Here is a 17,794-nt window from a genome sequence, read left to right on the forward strand (position 1 = left end):
GCAAAAGGGTAAACGACACTGTTTTACAAAACGACGCGCGTCACGAACCTCCTAGTAGAAGGAAGAGAGAGAATGGGGCTATAAGCCGGTGAAGGCCTCGGGGGAACAGAATCTTTCGAAGGAGCAATGGGTACGTTGCCGATATCTTTTGTACTGGAAACATCTATAATTTGTGAGTTGATCGGTGAATGCCACTGAATCGACAACGTAGAAAAATCAAACTTCGGATTATTTATTCTTCAACATTTTCCCCTTTCTTCCACTGGAAAATTTTATTGCAGAGGGAATAGAGGAGGTGTCGAGGACACGGAAGATGGAGGAGATGATGGAAGGAATAGCATCAATAGCATTGTTGCCAGAAGGGTCTATCTCAGGACACTTCATCCAGCTTCCCCATTCTGTCTGCTATGGTCTTCATGGCTCTGGTAATTTTTATACAATTTGCCATTTTTATAAGACGTATAAGCAGACTTGCAACAAATCGTGCAGGATAGCTAGGTTTGAAAATGCGTTTTTTGGCCATAACCTGTTGGGGAGTACTGTTCACTGTGAAAGTTTCTCTCCCATCATATTAATGGGGTCAATGACTGCTTCCTAGTTAAAATTCAACATTCTTCTGAATAGGATTCACTCATATATCATCTTACATCACCAATTTCAATAAATGAGAGTCTTATTTTTCCAGAGTACTCTAGTGGTTTGTTTTTGAGATTGTCTCATATATGATGAGTTCAAAGTTTCAGTTTCAGAGCTTTAGCAATTGCCATTTAATTTTATAAATACTTATGATTCCAGAAGAAACTCACTATTCCATCGCTAACATCTTCCTATAATTTGGTTTAACTATATAGGCAATCACAAATTTTAGTTGCCTTCCCGCAAGGGACTATTGCTGTCGCTTGCAGCTTGCAAGGATCGGCTCTAACCATCATTGCATCTGTTCATATCTAATTGATTTATCTTTGTGTTGATTACTAGCTCATAGTTCCTGTTTTTGCCGATTCTTATATGGCGATCTTCTTTTGTTGTTTGAAAGCTTTTTATATTCTTGTAATATTACTTATGATTTGCCTTTTCAAATTCTTCTTTCATGGTGAAAGAGTTGGCATGTGAAAGGGAGTGCAGTAGGGGTGAGGACTATCGCCTTATCAAACTGACAATAACAGATTTCAGCGTAGGAACTGAATGATTTTTAGGTTAATTATCTTTTGCTTCCATTCTTTTTACTTATTCTTCATAGCCTCATTTGATTTTGTATTTTGCTGTAAAAGAGGAGGAAAGAACGAGCTGTTGTTGTAGAATGCAGAGGCCACGATGCTGCTCGGTTCAATAACGTTGACCATGCTCATGGGTAAGGCTAGTGACTTAGAAATGATATTTTCGGAATCTTGATCATGGTATTTACAGGGCTAAACACAATTTAAAAAAAGAAGACAAATTGCATGTATTGTCTTAAACATTTGAATTTAAAATTTTAATTATTTTTTGACCAATGGTTGAAGGTTAAAACCACCTAATGAGGGGAGTAACCAAGTAGTTCAAATGTTTACTTGTGTATTGTGCACTCTGCATTATTTTTGTTTTCGATGGGAGACTTGAAGTTCCACTCTCCAGAGAGAGTGGGGTCCAAACATGCAACCAGTGCTCTTATGAAATTAATTATAGATCAACCTACTGGCTAAAATGTTGGCATTGTCATTAGATCACTAGATTCTCTTGCAGCAATCAATTGGAAATACTCCGACATGAATTGTTTCAATTTAGCATCCTAACAGATAGGGCAACCTAAAGAAAGATATGATAAGAAAAATTCTTGGGCTGACTAATTATTAAACGTTATTCACATTTCATTTATGTTTATCAACGTTCTTTATTAAACTTATGTTGGGTGTGTTGCCTCTAGAAAAGCTCGTATTTTAATCTCTCATTTCATCTCAGGGACATCTCTCCTTTTAAATTGAAGTGCTATTACCATTTATACTTTTCATTTTTGTGATGACCATGGCCCAGATGATAGTTTACATTTGTTATTCACATTTAATTGCAACAGTTGGGAGGAGGATGTCATGGGTATGGTCGAACAAAAGGATGCGAAGAGTAAAATGTTGGTCTCATTTGAGTGTCAGACACTGAAAGCTGAAAAAGAAGCAGAAGACCACATCAGGCGGTTCATGCCAAAATTAACTGGGCTGAATGCTGTTGGTATGTGGGACAACTTAGCCCCAAAAAAAATTCATGATTACATTAAATTTGATCATGTGATGCATCTAATCCCAGGCTAAGTTTTCTTTTTTGTCTTCATACAAGAAGTCAGTTGTGTTTGAAACTTAATGTGGGTTTAGATGCAAGTATGCTTGATTACAAGTTATCTTGTAAAACTTTGCCATGCACACAAAGTCACAAACACTTCCTGATTTTTCCCTTGTTGAAATGACCATGCTATGACTGAATCTTTATGTATTTGCGGACAGTTAATCTTCTATTTCCTACCGAGAACTTGTATCCTGGAAAACTTTATTCACTGGTGACTGCTTTGCGCTTAACTTCTATTTTACTTTAGGTACATATGATTGCATTATCAAAAGCAAGATATAATAAAAAGACTAAGTTGTTGACCTTGACGTAAGATAATTATGTATTTCATTATCTGCATTTTGGACCTGTTCCGGAAGTGACTGATGTTGCAGTGTTCGATTACATGATCACATTGTTTCCTAGCGTTAATTTTCTAACTCTTATTGATGCTTCTTACGTCGCAGTTAACATTGGACGGATGACGATATCTGGATTTGACTCTGGAGCAGAGGATTCAGAAACTGAGTAGGGCACCTGCGCTTTTTTTTTTCCCTTCCTTTTTTGGTTTTAAGAGGTTAATGGTAAAGATTTTAAAGCGGACACATTTTGGTGTTGCACAACGATAGTAGTTTTTAATAGCCTTTTTTTTTTAAACAAAAAAAACAACATTAACTAAGAAAGCAAATGAGTTAAACTGTGCACCATGCTTAAAAAAATCAATGTATTAAAAACTGAACCGCCTTTTAAATCAGTTAAGTTTAGGGGGTCAAAGATTCAAATCAGGGTCAAATTGAGAGTCAAATTAGAATTAAACTGGTCATAATAAAATAAAATAATTTAAATAAAAGAACATTAATCTTTAAAATATTCTTTCATATTTAAGATTTAATAGCCACCAATGTTTTGGAACTATTGCATTATGCAATATATATATATATATATATGTATGTATATATATATATATATGATATGAATTTTTTTTAACTCTAATCAAGGCACACTGTTCAAGTAAATAAAACTAGAGTAGCAAAAAAAAAAAAAAAAACAGTTAAAGCTGAAAGGATAGCCATGTTACGCACAACCCGTCAATCACTCGCTTTCTTATTTTCTTTATCTTTATCATTCACTCTTCACTTCAGTATTCCCTCCCTTGCTCTTTGCTTTTTTTTGTTTTTTTTAATGAAAAAGAAAAGCTTGAATTTGTCAAAACAGGAACGTAATCAGTTTTTGGGTATTTGTGGATCTTTCTTTCTTCATCTCGTTCTCTCTTCTTTCATACGCTATTTCCCCTCTTCCATCTTCCACTCTCCATGGTCACACCTCTACATCTCGGATGCACTCACTCTGGGTTTGGGGTTGATGGCCGAAAACATTGAGAAAAGAAGGGAACCAAATAGCAGAGATGAGCAACATGGCCACTGAAGGGGAGGGAGACTAGTCGACGGAGTAGTGAAGGTGGTTTTGTTGATCTGACCTTCTAAAGCAAAATGCAGTTCAAGCTTCTTTTTTTATTTTCAATTTTTAATTTTTCTTGGGTAAAAAAATCAACCTGCGGTGTGATCTGGGTCACCTGAGTTAATCCCAAGTCAATTGATGCCACCTTCAACCGTAAAATCGGACTGGACAAAAGGACAGGTTGCTTGTCTAGCTTTGAAAACAACGCAAAAAAATCGTGCATCATGAAAGGGATGGACAAGTGTTGGTATTTTATTATTTTAAAGTAATCTTACAAGTTTTAAATTCATCCCAAAAATATTATGAGTTCAAAATAACTTGAAAGATTATTTTAAAAAGTTTCAAATTTAAAATTATAAATAATGTATTTTTTTTCCTTTTTAGATCAAAGCTTATTTTAACTAAGCAACCAATTTTCTCTGAAGTAGAGCTAATAATGTGAGTTAATCAACATCAGATTGAAGGTTTAATAGGGTAGGTTGGCATGGCTTGCATTTTATGTGGATTGAATTCTGCTAACCCGCACAACCAGCAGCAAGTTGGTGGGTTAGCAGGCCAATCGGCAAGTATTTTTTTATAATTTTGTAAATTTTAAAAATTATAAATTTATCTTTTTTATTATTTTTTCATGATAAAAAAATCATATATTTCTCTTAAAAATTAATTATTCAAATAACAATAAAATTCTTTCTAATTAAGGCATGTTTATATTACCACTTAAATATAAAAAAATTAATTTTGTTATCCTTTCATTTTCTAGTCTTTTATATAACTGATTAGTATTATATATATATGAATTAATAAAAATGTTTTGTTTATTCCATTTTCTCTTCATCCTGTTTTGACATTTTTGCTATAAAATTGATGCCCCAATTTAAAATACCAATTTTTTTTAAAAAATAATGATAATTTAAAATCTGACTATTAGATTACTGTTCATAATACATTTAGTTTATACCACTTAAACATTCTAATATCTTTGTACCTATTTTTTTTCCTTTATGTTCAAATCAAGACTATAATATAATACTCTCACTGGTCCCATTTATAGGGTAGAGAGAAAAAAATTTTAATTCTATTTATAAGTTACGTTGTTAAATTTTCATCACAAATTTTTTTTACCCTCCATTAAATGTTAGAGAGAGAAAATATGTTATTAAAGTATATATATTTAATATGGGTAAAGTTGAGAACTTATTAAATTTTAAGACAAAATTAATGAGTTTTAATGTTTTTCTTAATACTAGTAAAATACATTAGAAGTGACTTATAAATATGATCAAAAGAATATATGGTTAACACTTTATAAATATGTTTAATTTTTTAAATAAAAGGGATAGCTAAACTTTTTTTATTTGCTAATTTGGATAACATTATTTTACAAACAAGATAATTTAAGTAAGTTATTATATGAATGAAACAGAGTATAATAAAATATTTTATTCAATCTTATCTTGCTTATATTTAAATTATATTATATCACAAATTAAATATATGAGCCTTGTGTTTTTATTGTTTTCTATCATAATTTAAACTTGAATTAAATAAATGTTAAAGTATCAAGTGCTTATGCTACATTTCCATGCACTCATAGTCCGAATGCTTTATTTTAAATTTCAATCTCATTTTTATTTATTTTTTATCTATTTTTTTAAAAAATATAAGTGAACTAACCCCCCAACCCATGAGTTAGCTTGCTGCGGGTTTAAATTATACAGGGCAAGCCAAAACCGTCTTGCATATAATTGAACTTATTTTTTTAACCCAACTTACCAACCCAATTATGCAGGATAGGTTTGCGGGTTGAGCCAACAGACCCAACTCATATTAGCAGCTCTACTCTGAAGGGAGCACCATTTCCGCCGCTTCACTCACCCGTTGTAGAATCACCAATTCTTGGACTTTACACCTCACGCAGGATTTGGGATGGATTTAGTTAATAAAAAGGAAAATACTCTTCAAACAAAACAAAATCTTCCTCCAAAACAAAAAAATAAAATGAATGAATAAAATCAAAGTCTCCTATGTACAGCAGAATAGGATGGATAGGGAATCAAATCTCTAGGAGACAATGAGAAATGCTCTGACTGATATTGAATGGGATATTCAACAACCGATCTGGCACCAAGTCCAGATATCAACACATTGATATACAAGGCATCTGTCAGTTCACTTTGACCCCCTCACATGTAATAGTTTTCTGTTTGGCCATTCAAGTGATTAACCTTGCGTGTAATATCTATCAATAAAGAAAAATGCAGTAACATTTTCTATCCTTAAAGAGCCAGCACCGATCAGAACAGCAGCATCAAGCTGAATTGATCATCATACGAGTATGTTTCAGCTGCCGCGAAACAGAGAAATGCCAAGGAGCATACCAGCAGAGTGTTTATTCAAACGTCATCCAGAAACTGGTTGCAGTCTGCCCAAGAGAGAGAAAGTCATATTTGTTAAAACCCCAGAACAAAGTAATAAGCCATAAACCTCAGCCTTAACTAAATGGAGCCTCCCCTTGGAATATAGAATTAGCTTTGGTCAAATATCAAACAATCATCATAATGAATAGCAAATCCTTGATCAGGATACAACGTGGTGCATTCCCTTGTCACTGATCATTCCATAGATTTTCAGATGAAAATAAAGCATGAAAAAGGACAGAAGGTCGTGGTTTTCCAGATGTGGGCACGTACCTGAGAATCATTTAGGTATCAAACTCAGATGTCTCTTCTGAATCAGACAATGGTAACAGGGTACAGATCCCCAACATGTGACCATTGAGACACACATAGTACTCAACACAATCTTCATAGGAACCCAACCTGCAGCTGGCACTTTGTGGAATCATTTTGGCCTGCAGCATGCTCCACAACTTTGCTTTACAGTAAGGGCAAACTTCTGTAGGATGGAGCTTGGCACCTCTGCTAATAAGCATCTTCCTGACTTTTGACGTAGAGAATGACTTGAAAACTCCACGGAAGAATCCTATATCCCCTTCTTCTCCTTGTTGAGGATGCTCGCAAGGATCAGACACGTATAAAACATCAGTTCTACACGATGGCAAAACAAAACTCTTCCCTGATGTTCTAGAAAACCGAGTTTTATGCACAAAATGACCAGGGATCTGAATGTTATTAAACAGGCCACCTTTCTTGCATCCTGAACAGTAAATAAGCAGCTTCCCTAAAGCCCTCCAGTTTCCGTCAACACTGTGGCTCCCACTAGATTGCAGATCAATCATCATTTTTGGAGCTCTTGTTCGGCAAAACTCCTTCCACAGTACCCTCTTGGCAAAATCATCAAACCATTTACAAACACATGAAAGAGTAGCAATTAGCTTTGGATTCCAATTTAAATAGTGAAATACTAAGAATATCACATCTTCACTTAAGTGGCCCTTAGTGCATTGACAGCTAGCTGAGTGTACGCATCGGTACTGCTTTGTTACAATCATTTTCTCCACCTGATAAAATTTGAAAAAAAAAAAAACCAAATTATCACAATTGTTTGGCATATTTAAGCGTATCACTACATTCAACATGTGTCTAATAATTATGTCAGGTACAACATCACTACACCGTGTGACTGTGAAGTAAACATAAAAAAACAACCAAAACCGATAGATTATGTCATGGACGTATAAACTTTATAATGATTTGTAAATTTTTACAACTTAAATTTTGTAGTCTCTATTAAACTAGAGAGGCACCAGTACTCAGAAGTTGGTTTACTACAAAAATATGAGATTTTCTTCTATTCGATAAAATTGGCACAGGAAGTTTTCCCTGAACTGTTACTTCAGTAGTCTATAATTCAAAAGTTACCATCTCCATCTTCGAATTGATAGAGCACACAGGCCTTCAAGTTATCTGTCTCTTCAGCTCCTAAGTGGCAAGGAACCAACATTGATGAATCATTTTACACACAAATTGAGGCATGACATGTTATTGGTAATGAATACTGATGATTCCGCATATACTTTTTTTCTCTCTCTTTTTTGTCAAGTCGAAACTTAGAAAGACACTCAAATACTCAAATGCTGGCACAATCCAAAGAGGATAGCAAAAGAACAGGATCTAATATAATTAAGCTAGAAAGTGATGTTCAATTGATTGTTTTACACCTTGCACTCAGTTAAGCCTGTTAAATAGTACTTCAATACCAGAGCATTGATATCAAGAAATTTTTTTAAAGCAAAAAATCTTATACATGCATCTACAAGTTCGAATTTTTTTTTTTTTTTTTAATATGAACATGAAATACTCATTCAACAGAATGTGAAAACAATACAGGAGCCAAAACAAACAAAAAGAAGAAACAAACCAACCACCCTTAATCAGCTAATGGGTAGGGTATCAAAATACAAGTTCGAATTTCGAACACCCCAAAAGCGCCAAATCATTTATAATGTGGTCAGCTCGGTGTCACACTAGCATGAAATTACCAAAACAAAATAGTTAGACGCATCAAAAAGATAATAATAATATACCATTCAGAGGTATTGGTGATTTGCAGCAACACCAAGTTTCAACGTTGCACAGTTTCCTAATGCATGCCAGCCGCTCCCAAAGCTTCAGCTAGACGATCTTCTAAGTCACTGCCATCATCAGATGAACATAGTAAGCTAACATACTCCCTTTATAGAGAGACAAACTCAAATTGAGACATTACAAAACTTCACTGAATCGGCACTCAGAGAGAAATTTAAACAAACCCTCGACTCAGACCGAGAAACCAACCAAACGCCTAACAAATAACCTGGAAGTGGAATATATCGCAGAGACCAGAAATCAGAAAATTCGATTTCCTTTAGCTAACGAATCCCAGTTTCCACAGAGTCAGAAAAACGCTATAGAAAGCCCCATTCTGCATCCAACAGAGAAGCACAAATAAGGACTCAAAAAAAGGAAATCGAAAAGAAAACCAAAATTTAAAACAATACGAAGAAACAGCAACTGCTTGCAAGCTATCATCCTTAAATTCACCTCTGGATAGGATCAATTCGGCCAAGTAGAACATTGAAAACATTCAAAATCAGCACTTGCAACAAATGCAGATAGGGAGAGGAGGACAATAGGGAGTAATAAATTTGAAGGCAAACATAGAGCTGACAGTAGGTCAAACTGCAAATATCACTGTCAAACAATATCACGACACACGTCGAACGGGTCTAGCTGGCATTGCATTGAAGGTGTAGCAGATGCGCTGTCTCTGACGTGGAATATTTAATGAAAGGTCATTTTCGTAAAATGACGCAAACGACGAGCCTTAGCTGTCGCCAAACACCAATCGATTTTACCATTCCTATAAAACTAAAAAAAATCTCCCTGTCGCGTCGGAATCTCAAAAGTTGCTGCCAATGATTCCTTCCGTAGCTTGGTATCCAAGATATTACTGCACATCATAAAAAGAGATTTTGAAAAAACAAAATTAAAACTTTTATGAACGAAAATAATTGTAATGTTTTATGTTAATTACTCTGATACGTAATAAAGTGTATATGTATATGTACTATATATTTATTAAATAATGTGAATTGAAATTGTCATGCTGCATATTTGAAACCAAACTTAGTAAACTAAATATAATTAAAACGAGAAATATAGCTTGTGATTTTAAATATAACCGGCAACTACATATTTTTCTGCACTTAGATAAAACTTCATTTGTAATATGTCAAATAAAAAATAATATTTAGATGGCATTAAATATAAATTAATGCTAATATTAATAATAATAGAGATAAAAAATAATAAATTAAATATGTATTCTGTTATAAAAATAAAATCAATTTAAAATATGTTACACAAAATTTTATTTAGATTATTTAAAATATTTTAATTAAATAGATCAGAAAGAACATGATGAATCCGATTTATCTAAGTATTTTTCTATAGAATAGAATAGATAATACTTTTTCTTTCGTTTTTATGAAATTATACTTAACTCTTAAAGCTGCTCTGCTCAAAAACTTCTATCCAACTGGAACTTATATTTTATGCTAATAATAATAATATTATCAATTATAATTAAAATTATAGTAATTACATTTATCAAAAAAATATGATAATTAAATGAAGATAAAAAATTAAACTGATTTAAAATGCACAAAAAATAAAAATATATATTAACTTAGAACTTCATAAGTTCAAATAAAAATATATTAACTTCACACTTCATAAGTTCAAATTAAGTGAATTCTCCAATGTTGCTTCCATTCGTATAGGTATTTAATACCCCACCAAAAACCTAGTTCCTCTAGGGAACCAAATCCCCTCAACGACCAAACCCTCAGCATCCCTTAGCGTCCAGATCTCATCCATTCAAATGGTCAAAATTTGATCAATATGTACATCACATTGCTATTAAAAATATATATAAATAATTTATTTTTAAATAGTAAAAAAATATTTTAAAATATCATGTATGGTAAAAATAAGTTAGGCTTAAGCTAGATTTTAAGTAAACAGGCTTAGTCTATTGATATAAATAAGTCTAATTATAAATTTAAGTATGGTATTTTTGTTACATTAATCAGACCAAAATTTAAACAGGACAGGCTATATGTTTCTACAAGCAAGGTCAAGCCTATTTAATAAAAAAGTTGATTATATTAAAATAAGCAAAGAGACTTGTAGAGACATACAGTCTGTCTTATTTAAATTTTGATGTGATCTGTTTAACAAAAAAATCAATTTTAAATTTATAATTAGGCTCATTTCTATGAATAGGCTAAGCCTGTTATTCAAAATTTGGTTTAAGCCTAACTTATTTTTACCCATACATAATTGGTGTAATATGGGATAAAATATAATTAGTTTTAATTTAGAATGTTGAGATTATCCAATAGGATATTTAAATAAGGATATTGATCTATTAGATTAGCTTTGATTATTTATTTATTATGATCTTAGATATTAGTATCTTTAATATTTGATTTAGATTTAGGATTTGAGATTTAAATTTAAATTACTATTATTTTATTATTTTTAGTTCTCTATAAATAAGTTTATTTGTAATCAGTTTTAAGTGTTGTTGAATAAAAATTTTTGAGAGTTTCAACCTTTCCCTTCCTCCTTTCTCTTTATCTCTCTTCCCTCTCTCCCTTCTTGTTTTACATCAATTTGATATCAAAGCTAGGCTTCCATCACACTTTTGTTGCCAATTTCACTTAGAAAGTACAACTTTTTCATTAAAATTTGAAAGTCCAAATAAGGTATAATGAACTCACTATTCAACGCTATTGATTGAAGTGCGTTCATCACCTTCCACAAGCTTGCTCACACATTAGATCTTTAAGGTTTACAATTTCTTTATACATTTGCAGCATTTTGAGTAATTTTTCATATTTTATTGATTTGAATTTTTGTATTCTCAAAAAAAGAGAAAAGAAAAAAGAAAGAAGAAAAAAATTGTTATGATACTTAATTGCTAATATAAGCTACAGCATATACACACATTTAGATTATCAGTATGAATATGCTAATCTACCACAATATGCTTAATGGCGAAAGGATTATACTCAACGGTAGACATATAATGAATATCAACAATGGTATGCCTATCCTTTACAAGATACTTATTGGCAAAAGAGCTATTGGTATGGTTATGAAAAGCAACAATATAAGTACACAAGCCATCAACAGTATAAGCATACTTATTGTGACAATTATGATCGTCGTTATCTCCAGTTGAAGTATGCTAATCATAAGCAATATGAGCATGAAGGCTAATGCCAACATGAGTATGTTGAGCAATGACAATATGAGCATCTTAATAGCCATTAACATGATTATGTTTATCAATATGAGGATGGTACCCATTGCCATGCTAACTTTCAGGAGGACATAGACCAAATTATAGTTAAATTAGATCGCTTTTAGCAAGAACAAAGTTGTTATTTTGAGAAGCTTAGGAAGGATTGTGGTGAAGTTAAGAAAAAAACATATGAGATTAAGAGGATGATCAACAAATTGAGGAAACAAATGGAAGAACAAGCATCAAGCGAACCAACAATGGCAAAAACTCCTTCCTTACTAGTTGAAGATTCTCCAAACAATTATCAAGTTATTCATTATACACAAGTACAAGTGGCTCCTTCTTAAATTGTTTCTAATAAGGAGTAATCTCATCATGCTATAACTATTCCTTGTCTACAAGCTACATCTTCCTAGGTCACTTCATTGCTTAATGGTCAAATCCAGCAATACTCTGTCTATTAGAAAAGTTTTTTAGAGATTCTGTATGGTCGAACTACTCACTCTTGCCAAAGTTTGTTTTTTTTTTTTTTTGCTACCTAACTTATTGGAATGGATTCTTAGATACTCACCTACATCAAGTTGCTTGCTCATACCAGAGCTTGCTTTTTCAATATCTCACATGTTAGAAAGGGTTTTCAGATTCGAGCATTCCACTAAAATTTATCCTACCCTTCCTTCTTGGATTTGTGCCTTAATTTTAACTCATCAGGGACCAGTTCTTCAAGTAAAGGAGAAATGGTGTAATATGAGATAAAATATAATAGTTTAATTTAGATATTGGAATTATCCAATAAAAATATTTAAATAAGGATATTAATCTATTAGATTAACTTTAATTATATATCTATTATGATCTTAGATATCAGTATCTTTAATATTTAATTTAAATTTAGGATATGATATTTAAATTTAAATTATTATTATTTTATTATTTTTAGATCTCTATAATAGAGTTTAATTTTTATTTGTATTCAATTTTAAGTATTATTGAATAAGTGTTTTTAAAAATTTCGGCCTTCCCCATCCTCGTTTTACTCTCCTCCTTTCTCTTTATCTTTCTTTCCTCTCTTCTTCTTGTTTTACATCAATAATATTTCAAAATATCTTTTTTTACTATTTAAAAATAAATTATTTATACATATTTTTAATAGTCATTAGATTTTGATTATTTGGAGGGATGAGATTTCAGATTTGGATGTCGAGGGATGCTGAGGATTGGCCGCTGGGAGGATCCGGATCCGGATCCGTTCCTCTGGTCTGCAGGTAAAAACCCAGACAGAGAGCGCATCAAGCAAAGACTGTTGGAGAGAGAAACACATCTTCCCTGTAGTTTGGCGCCAAATTATGTTGATGCATGATTACATACTCTCCGTGACAGCATCTAATTTTTGTCAAATCACACCTATTATTAACTACGCATCTATATCCTCCATTTCTCCAGGAATGTATCTGATGCAGATTAAGACGAACTGCAAATGAGTCAACTTTATATTCACAGCTTCTGTACAAAACCAAAGGCAAATCTCATTGGCAAAAGCCGTTAACTGTGCTGTGCCATCACAAAGCTTAGGTTTATTTTTCTCACTTCTTTACATGACAAGTTAGAAACTGTTTATCACAATCAACCGATAGTCTTTACAACAGGCTTTCTCTCTTGGAGAGAGATTATAGTTTCAAAGGCACCAACCAATGCCTTAACCTTGCTCTTCCGAATTTCAGCCAGCTTATTCGCAGTCTCTTCAATTACATTATTGAACAATTCGTGCGCATCTCGCTTGCCTCGTGAACCTTGACGTCTCAAAACAACCTTCTCTGGACCAGTTTGAGTGCCCATTCTATCAATACCATTCTCATATCTTCTTTTAAAACTTCTCCTTAGGCTTTCAGACTTGACCATTGCATTCTCACCCAATCCTGTTGCTCTCCGAAATTTAAGCCTCCTTGGAGAGGTTATCTCAGATTGAAGTTCAACCAATTTTCCCCTTCTGAAATTTATTGCTGATATTTGGCTAACCTTGTCCTCAGAAGATACAATCCCAACCTTTTGGGGCTTGCCTATATCCTTCGCTTCCAAAGGCTCTCCATTTTTCATGAGTTCACTGTCAAGGTTTACAAAAGAAGTATCCTCTTTGCCTTCACTAGTTGTATATTCAGATTCCTCTTTATCTTCTTGGAATGAGGATGAAAATTTTGGGGGTGATGTTGACTGAGTGGAAAAGTCAACACCGTAAACTGCATCTCGATCTGTCTGCAAACTTTTGTTTCCACCTTCCATCTTGATGACATACAAAGTCTTTTCCTCAACCTCATCATTGCCAGGTTCCTTGTGTTCATATTTTCTGGTCTTCAATTGATTCTTTAGATGAGATGCAATTTTGAGGCTCTTGTGCTTTCTAGCATTAACACTTACAACTCGACTAGTAAGAGAGGATTTGGAGGGCAATAAAGCACTAGAAGGAGTCGTCAATTTTCTTGCAGCTACTTTCAAGGAGGCTGCATGCTTTTCCATCTTGAGCTTACTGTTGCTTTGGCCACTAGAACCTTCGGAAGGATTCATAGAAGATACGAAATTTGTTGTGATAGAGTTTGGCTTCAAAGAAGCCACATGCTTTCCAGGTAATTTCATTTGTCTGGCTTTTAAAGGGGTTGGTTTTGATGAAGTTCCTGCCATGGAATTTGATGTTGACGAAGCTTCAACATTCTTAACAGTTGATTTTGGGGATGTCACTGCCTTCTTGACAATTGATTTTGATGAAATTCCCACCTTAGCAGTTGACTTTGATGATGTTACCACTTTAGCAATTGATTTCGTTGATGTTACCACTTTAGCAGTTGATTTCATTGATGTTTCCTCCTTCATAGCGGTTGATTTTGATGAAGTTTCCACCTTCTTAGCAGTTGATTTTGATGCAGCTTCCAACTTCTTAATTGATTTTGATGAAGCTTCCAACTTCTTAGCAGGTGACTTTGGTGAAGCTTCCACCTTCTTAGCAGGTGACTTTGGCGAAGCTCCTGCCTTATTAGGAGTTGATTTTGATGAAGCTCCTGCCTTCTTAGGAGTTGATTTTGATGAAGTTCCTGCCTTCTTAGGAGTTGATTTTGACGAAGCTCCTGCCTTCTTAACGGTTGATTTTGATGAAGCATCCTCCTTCTGAGCAACTGATTTTGACAAAGCTTCCACTGGCTCTGCAGTTGGTTTTGATGCAATCTCCACAAACTCCCCGCATGATTTTGATGAACTTCCCACAAGCTTCACACTCGATATTGATGAAGTTCCCAGTGGCTCCATAACCGAATCTGATGAAGTCACCATTGGCTCCACAGTTAGTGCTGATGAAGTTCCCATTGGCTCCATAGTTAATATTGATGAAGTTCCCCCTGGCTCCATAATTGATTCTGATGAAGTTGCCATGGGTTCCAGAGCTAATATTCCTGAAGTTCCCACGGGCTCCATAATTGATTCTGATGAAGTCACCATTGGTTCCACAGTTAATATTGATGAAGTTCCCACTGGCTCCATAATTGATTCTGACGAAGTCACCATTGGCTCCACAGTTAATACTGAAGAAGTTTCCACCAGTTCCCCAATTAATTTTGATGAAGTTTCCATCAGCTCTGGAGTTGATTTTGATGAAATCTCCATTGGCTCCACAATTGATATTGATGAAACTCCCACCGGATCCATAATCGATTCTAAGGAAGTGTCCAATGGTTCAATAGATGATTTTAAAGAGGCTTCTACCGGCTGCTCTGCTACTAATTTTGAAGTTTCTACAGGCTGCACAATTGATTCTGATGAATTTCTCACTGGTTTTGATGAAGATTCTACTGGCTCTGAAGCCGGTCTTAATGAAGTTCCTACCAGCTTTGCAGAAATTGATGAGTTCCCTTGTCTGATAATTTTGGGAAGATCGGCTGAATGGGATTTTTTATGAATTATTGTTTTCAACTTGACCGCTGATGTTCTCTTCCTTGTTAATGGAACTTCATTCCTTCCTTGTTTCTGGCTCTCAGGTAATTTTGTTGGCATTTCCCTCTCGTTGGTGTCAAAGGTATTGGAAATCTTGGGCTCAGAATTAACTGATCCTCTGAGATTCACCACTGATGCCTTCGTTGGTGGCTTGGAACCAATGGATGCTCTACGGTCGGTTACATACGTCTTTGCCCCATTGACATCGGCCTCAGAACTTTGATCAAGTGGTAATCTTTGAACTCTGCTGGCCACAAAATGTTTTTCCTTCACTTCAAAAGCATGCTTCCAGCCATATTTACAAAAATCATGACAAGAGCCAATGGAAGCTCTGCGATAACGAGGAATAACTACATCTTCAATGTTTCCAGAAATAGCTTTAGCAATGGAGTTCCTTCTTAATTTAACCGCAGATGAATCAATTACTTCTTGAGCTACTAGTAAATCAGCACTCTCCTCAGCCATCAGATGGCAGGTAAAGATTTAGGGCAAACAATCCTGAAACTCAAAAACAGAAAAATTTTAAACGGAGTGAAGGAATGATACAGGATAGAAAATTAGGTAATGACGGATTCAAATAGTAAAGACAAAAAGAAAGGAAATATCAAGGTTTTCTCGATTTAGGGGAAACGATGTTCGAATCTTGAGCATAATAATCAATTATCTCGTGATTTGAGTCTTAAGATCGGTGTCTCTTATGGTAGAAAAGTTTAAATACTAACTCAGCACAAAATGCTGCGGAAAGAACTACAGGAAACTCTTGCAAGCTATCATCCATATGAAATATGACATCATGAGAATTTCTTCACTTTCCCGCCTTGTTTAATCATTCTCACATGAAAGCACTCATGCAACTAGAACAGGTAATAAGGCCACAAAAAATATAAAAGGAATGAAATCAGGAACATCCAAAGGAACAACAAAGAACGCCCCCCAGCGCTTATTAAAAAAAAAAGGACGTCCTCCATCAAATTATCTAGTTTCACAATAATAATTACATGCTACAAGAAACAACAATCTTATGTTTTGCAGACGCCTGTGACAGCACCATGCGAATCATGATTGTTCATTTCTAATCTTTTAACCAACCCTTGATAGAAAGAAAGGCACAAAGAATCCAAAGATCAGGTAATAGATAATCAGATGAAATAAATGAAGTAGAAATGTGAAAAATTTGATTTGTAATATGTCAATTAAAGTCTAGCAGATTACCAGCTTCTACTTGGCCAAAAATAATAATAATAATAATAAAGACTACCAGCTTCTTGATGAGAGGAAATCAAATGCTACAGAACATTCAAATAACACAAAACAAGGGTGTAGAAAAAAATCATTACATCGGAATTAAAGCAGAAGAAATGAGAATACTACCATGCCATGATAAGAAAATAATGGAAATCCGTATTCTGCACAAAACCACACCATCATAACAGCTACAAGCGCAATAATCAAGTAATAACCATCTCAGAAGACAACTTCAATCCAAGAAAAGAACAAACAAACGGATACATATGAAACACACCTAAAGAAACCAAACCGGCGCAACAGAAATGAAACTCAAGGAACACGAGAACCAGAAAACACACCCAATGAACCCATACAGGTACAACAGAAATGAAACTTAATGAATATGACAATCCTATCTTAATAGCGGCAAAATTGGACCATCCAACGAAAACGAGAACATAAGCAAAATTACAATTTACCGCCAGCCCATTTGAATATCGCAGAGAGAAAGAGGAACCCAGGAAATAGTTGTAGTGAAAATGGTTTTCATAGTTGTTAATTTCGGATATCGAGGGGTAAAAATAGTATACCTTTTAATAGTCACAGTTCATAGAAAGCCTGTATAATCAGAAACCGAGGAAGAAACAGAATAACACAGCTTTTAACGCTTGGTTTTCTGTGAAGGATTGGGTCAGATAGATAGATAGAAGAGAAAGTTGAAGACTGAAAGCAACTGTGTCTAGTGCCTTCTTCGTTCTTTCCTCGGCTACCCTTACAAAGTCTGCGTTTTATCAATTTATGGTGTAAATGGAGTCAATTCGAACTCTGCCTTATTTGTTATTGAATCCAAAGAGAGGGATGAAGAGAATGAAGACGATAAATCAAGGAAATGTAAAGAGAAGAAATGAAAAATAGTCGAATTTATTGCGCAAATTATTGATTTTCTTTTCTCGCCAAGAAAATTTAATTGGTGAATTTGGTCATCTGGACTTTAGGGGATGGATGAAAATCGTTTTCTAAAACATAATTAATATACAATAAGAAAAACTTTTATTGCTATGAAATTCGCGCTTTTGATAATTAAGGAAAT

At 34.1% G+C, this 17,794-nt stretch overlaps 3 protein-coding genes across 5 annotated transcripts; 1 reads left to right on the forward strand and 2 right to left on the reverse strand.

The window, feature by feature from the left end:
- Positions 1 to 3,031, forward strand: LOC129307028 (uncharacterized). The gene is made up of 6 exons (XM_054947883.1): positions 1 to 130; positions 282 to 425; positions 1,101 to 1,174; positions 1,272 to 1,351; positions 2,051 to 2,202; positions 2,760 to 3,031. Exons 1-6 carry the CDS (start codon positions 127 to 129, stop codon positions 2,822 to 2,824), a joined length of 519 nt encoding a protein of 172 aa, XP_054803858.1. The 5' UTR covers positions 1 to 126; the 3' UTR covers positions 2,825 to 3,031.
- Positions 3,032 to 5,794: 2,763 nt separating this feature from the next.
- On the reverse strand, positions 5,795 to 8,865 carry LOC129306274 (EID1-like F-box protein 2). Of its 2 annotated transcripts, none has more exons than XM_054946767.1 (5): positions 8,733 to 8,865; positions 8,506 to 8,613; positions 8,237 to 8,344; positions 6,441 to 7,210; positions 5,795 to 6,172 (listed from the first exon to the last, which is right to left on the reverse strand). In XM_054946767.1, exons 3-4 carry the CDS (start codon positions 8,237 to 8,239, stop codon positions 6,452 to 6,454), a joined length of 762 nt encoding a protein of 253 aa, XP_054802742.1. In that variant the 5' UTR covers positions 8,240 to 8,344; positions 8,506 to 8,613; positions 8,733 to 8,865; the 3' UTR covers positions 5,795 to 6,172; positions 6,441 to 6,451. The 2 variants fall into 2 exon arrangements, with proteins under 2 accessions (XP_054802742.1, XP_054802743.1); XM_054946768.1 differs by having other exon boundaries at positions 8,462 to 8,613.
- Positions 8,866 to 13,006: 4,141 nt separating this feature from the next.
- LOC129307237 (uncharacterized) lies at positions 13,007 to 17,571 on the reverse strand. Of its 2 annotated transcripts, none has more exons than XM_054948133.1 (2): positions 17,295 to 17,571; positions 13,007 to 15,975 (listed from the first exon to the last, which is right to left on the reverse strand). In XM_054948133.1, exon 2 carries the CDS (start codon positions 15,940 to 15,942, stop codon positions 13,129 to 13,131), a length of 2,814 nt encoding a protein of 937 aa, XP_054804108.1. In that variant the 5' UTR covers positions 15,943 to 15,975; positions 17,295 to 17,571; the 3' UTR covers positions 13,007 to 13,128. The 2 variants fall into 2 exon arrangements, with proteins under 2 accessions (XP_054804108.1, XP_054804110.1); XM_054948135.1 differs by lacking the exon at positions 17,295 to 17,571 and adding an exon at positions 17,184 to 17,252.
- Between the last annotated feature and the right edge of the window lie 223 nt (positions 17,572 to 17,794).

This window comes from Prosopis cineraria, unplaced genomic scaffold (genome assembly GCF_029017545.1).
Source record: "Prosopis cineraria cultivar Desert tree isolate PC_DT_omini unplaced genomic scaffold, ASM2901754v1 PC3, whole genome shotgun sequence".
Classification (NCBI taxonomy): domain Eukaryota; kingdom Viridiplantae; phylum Streptophyta; class Magnoliopsida; order Fabales; family Fabaceae; genus Prosopis; species Prosopis cineraria.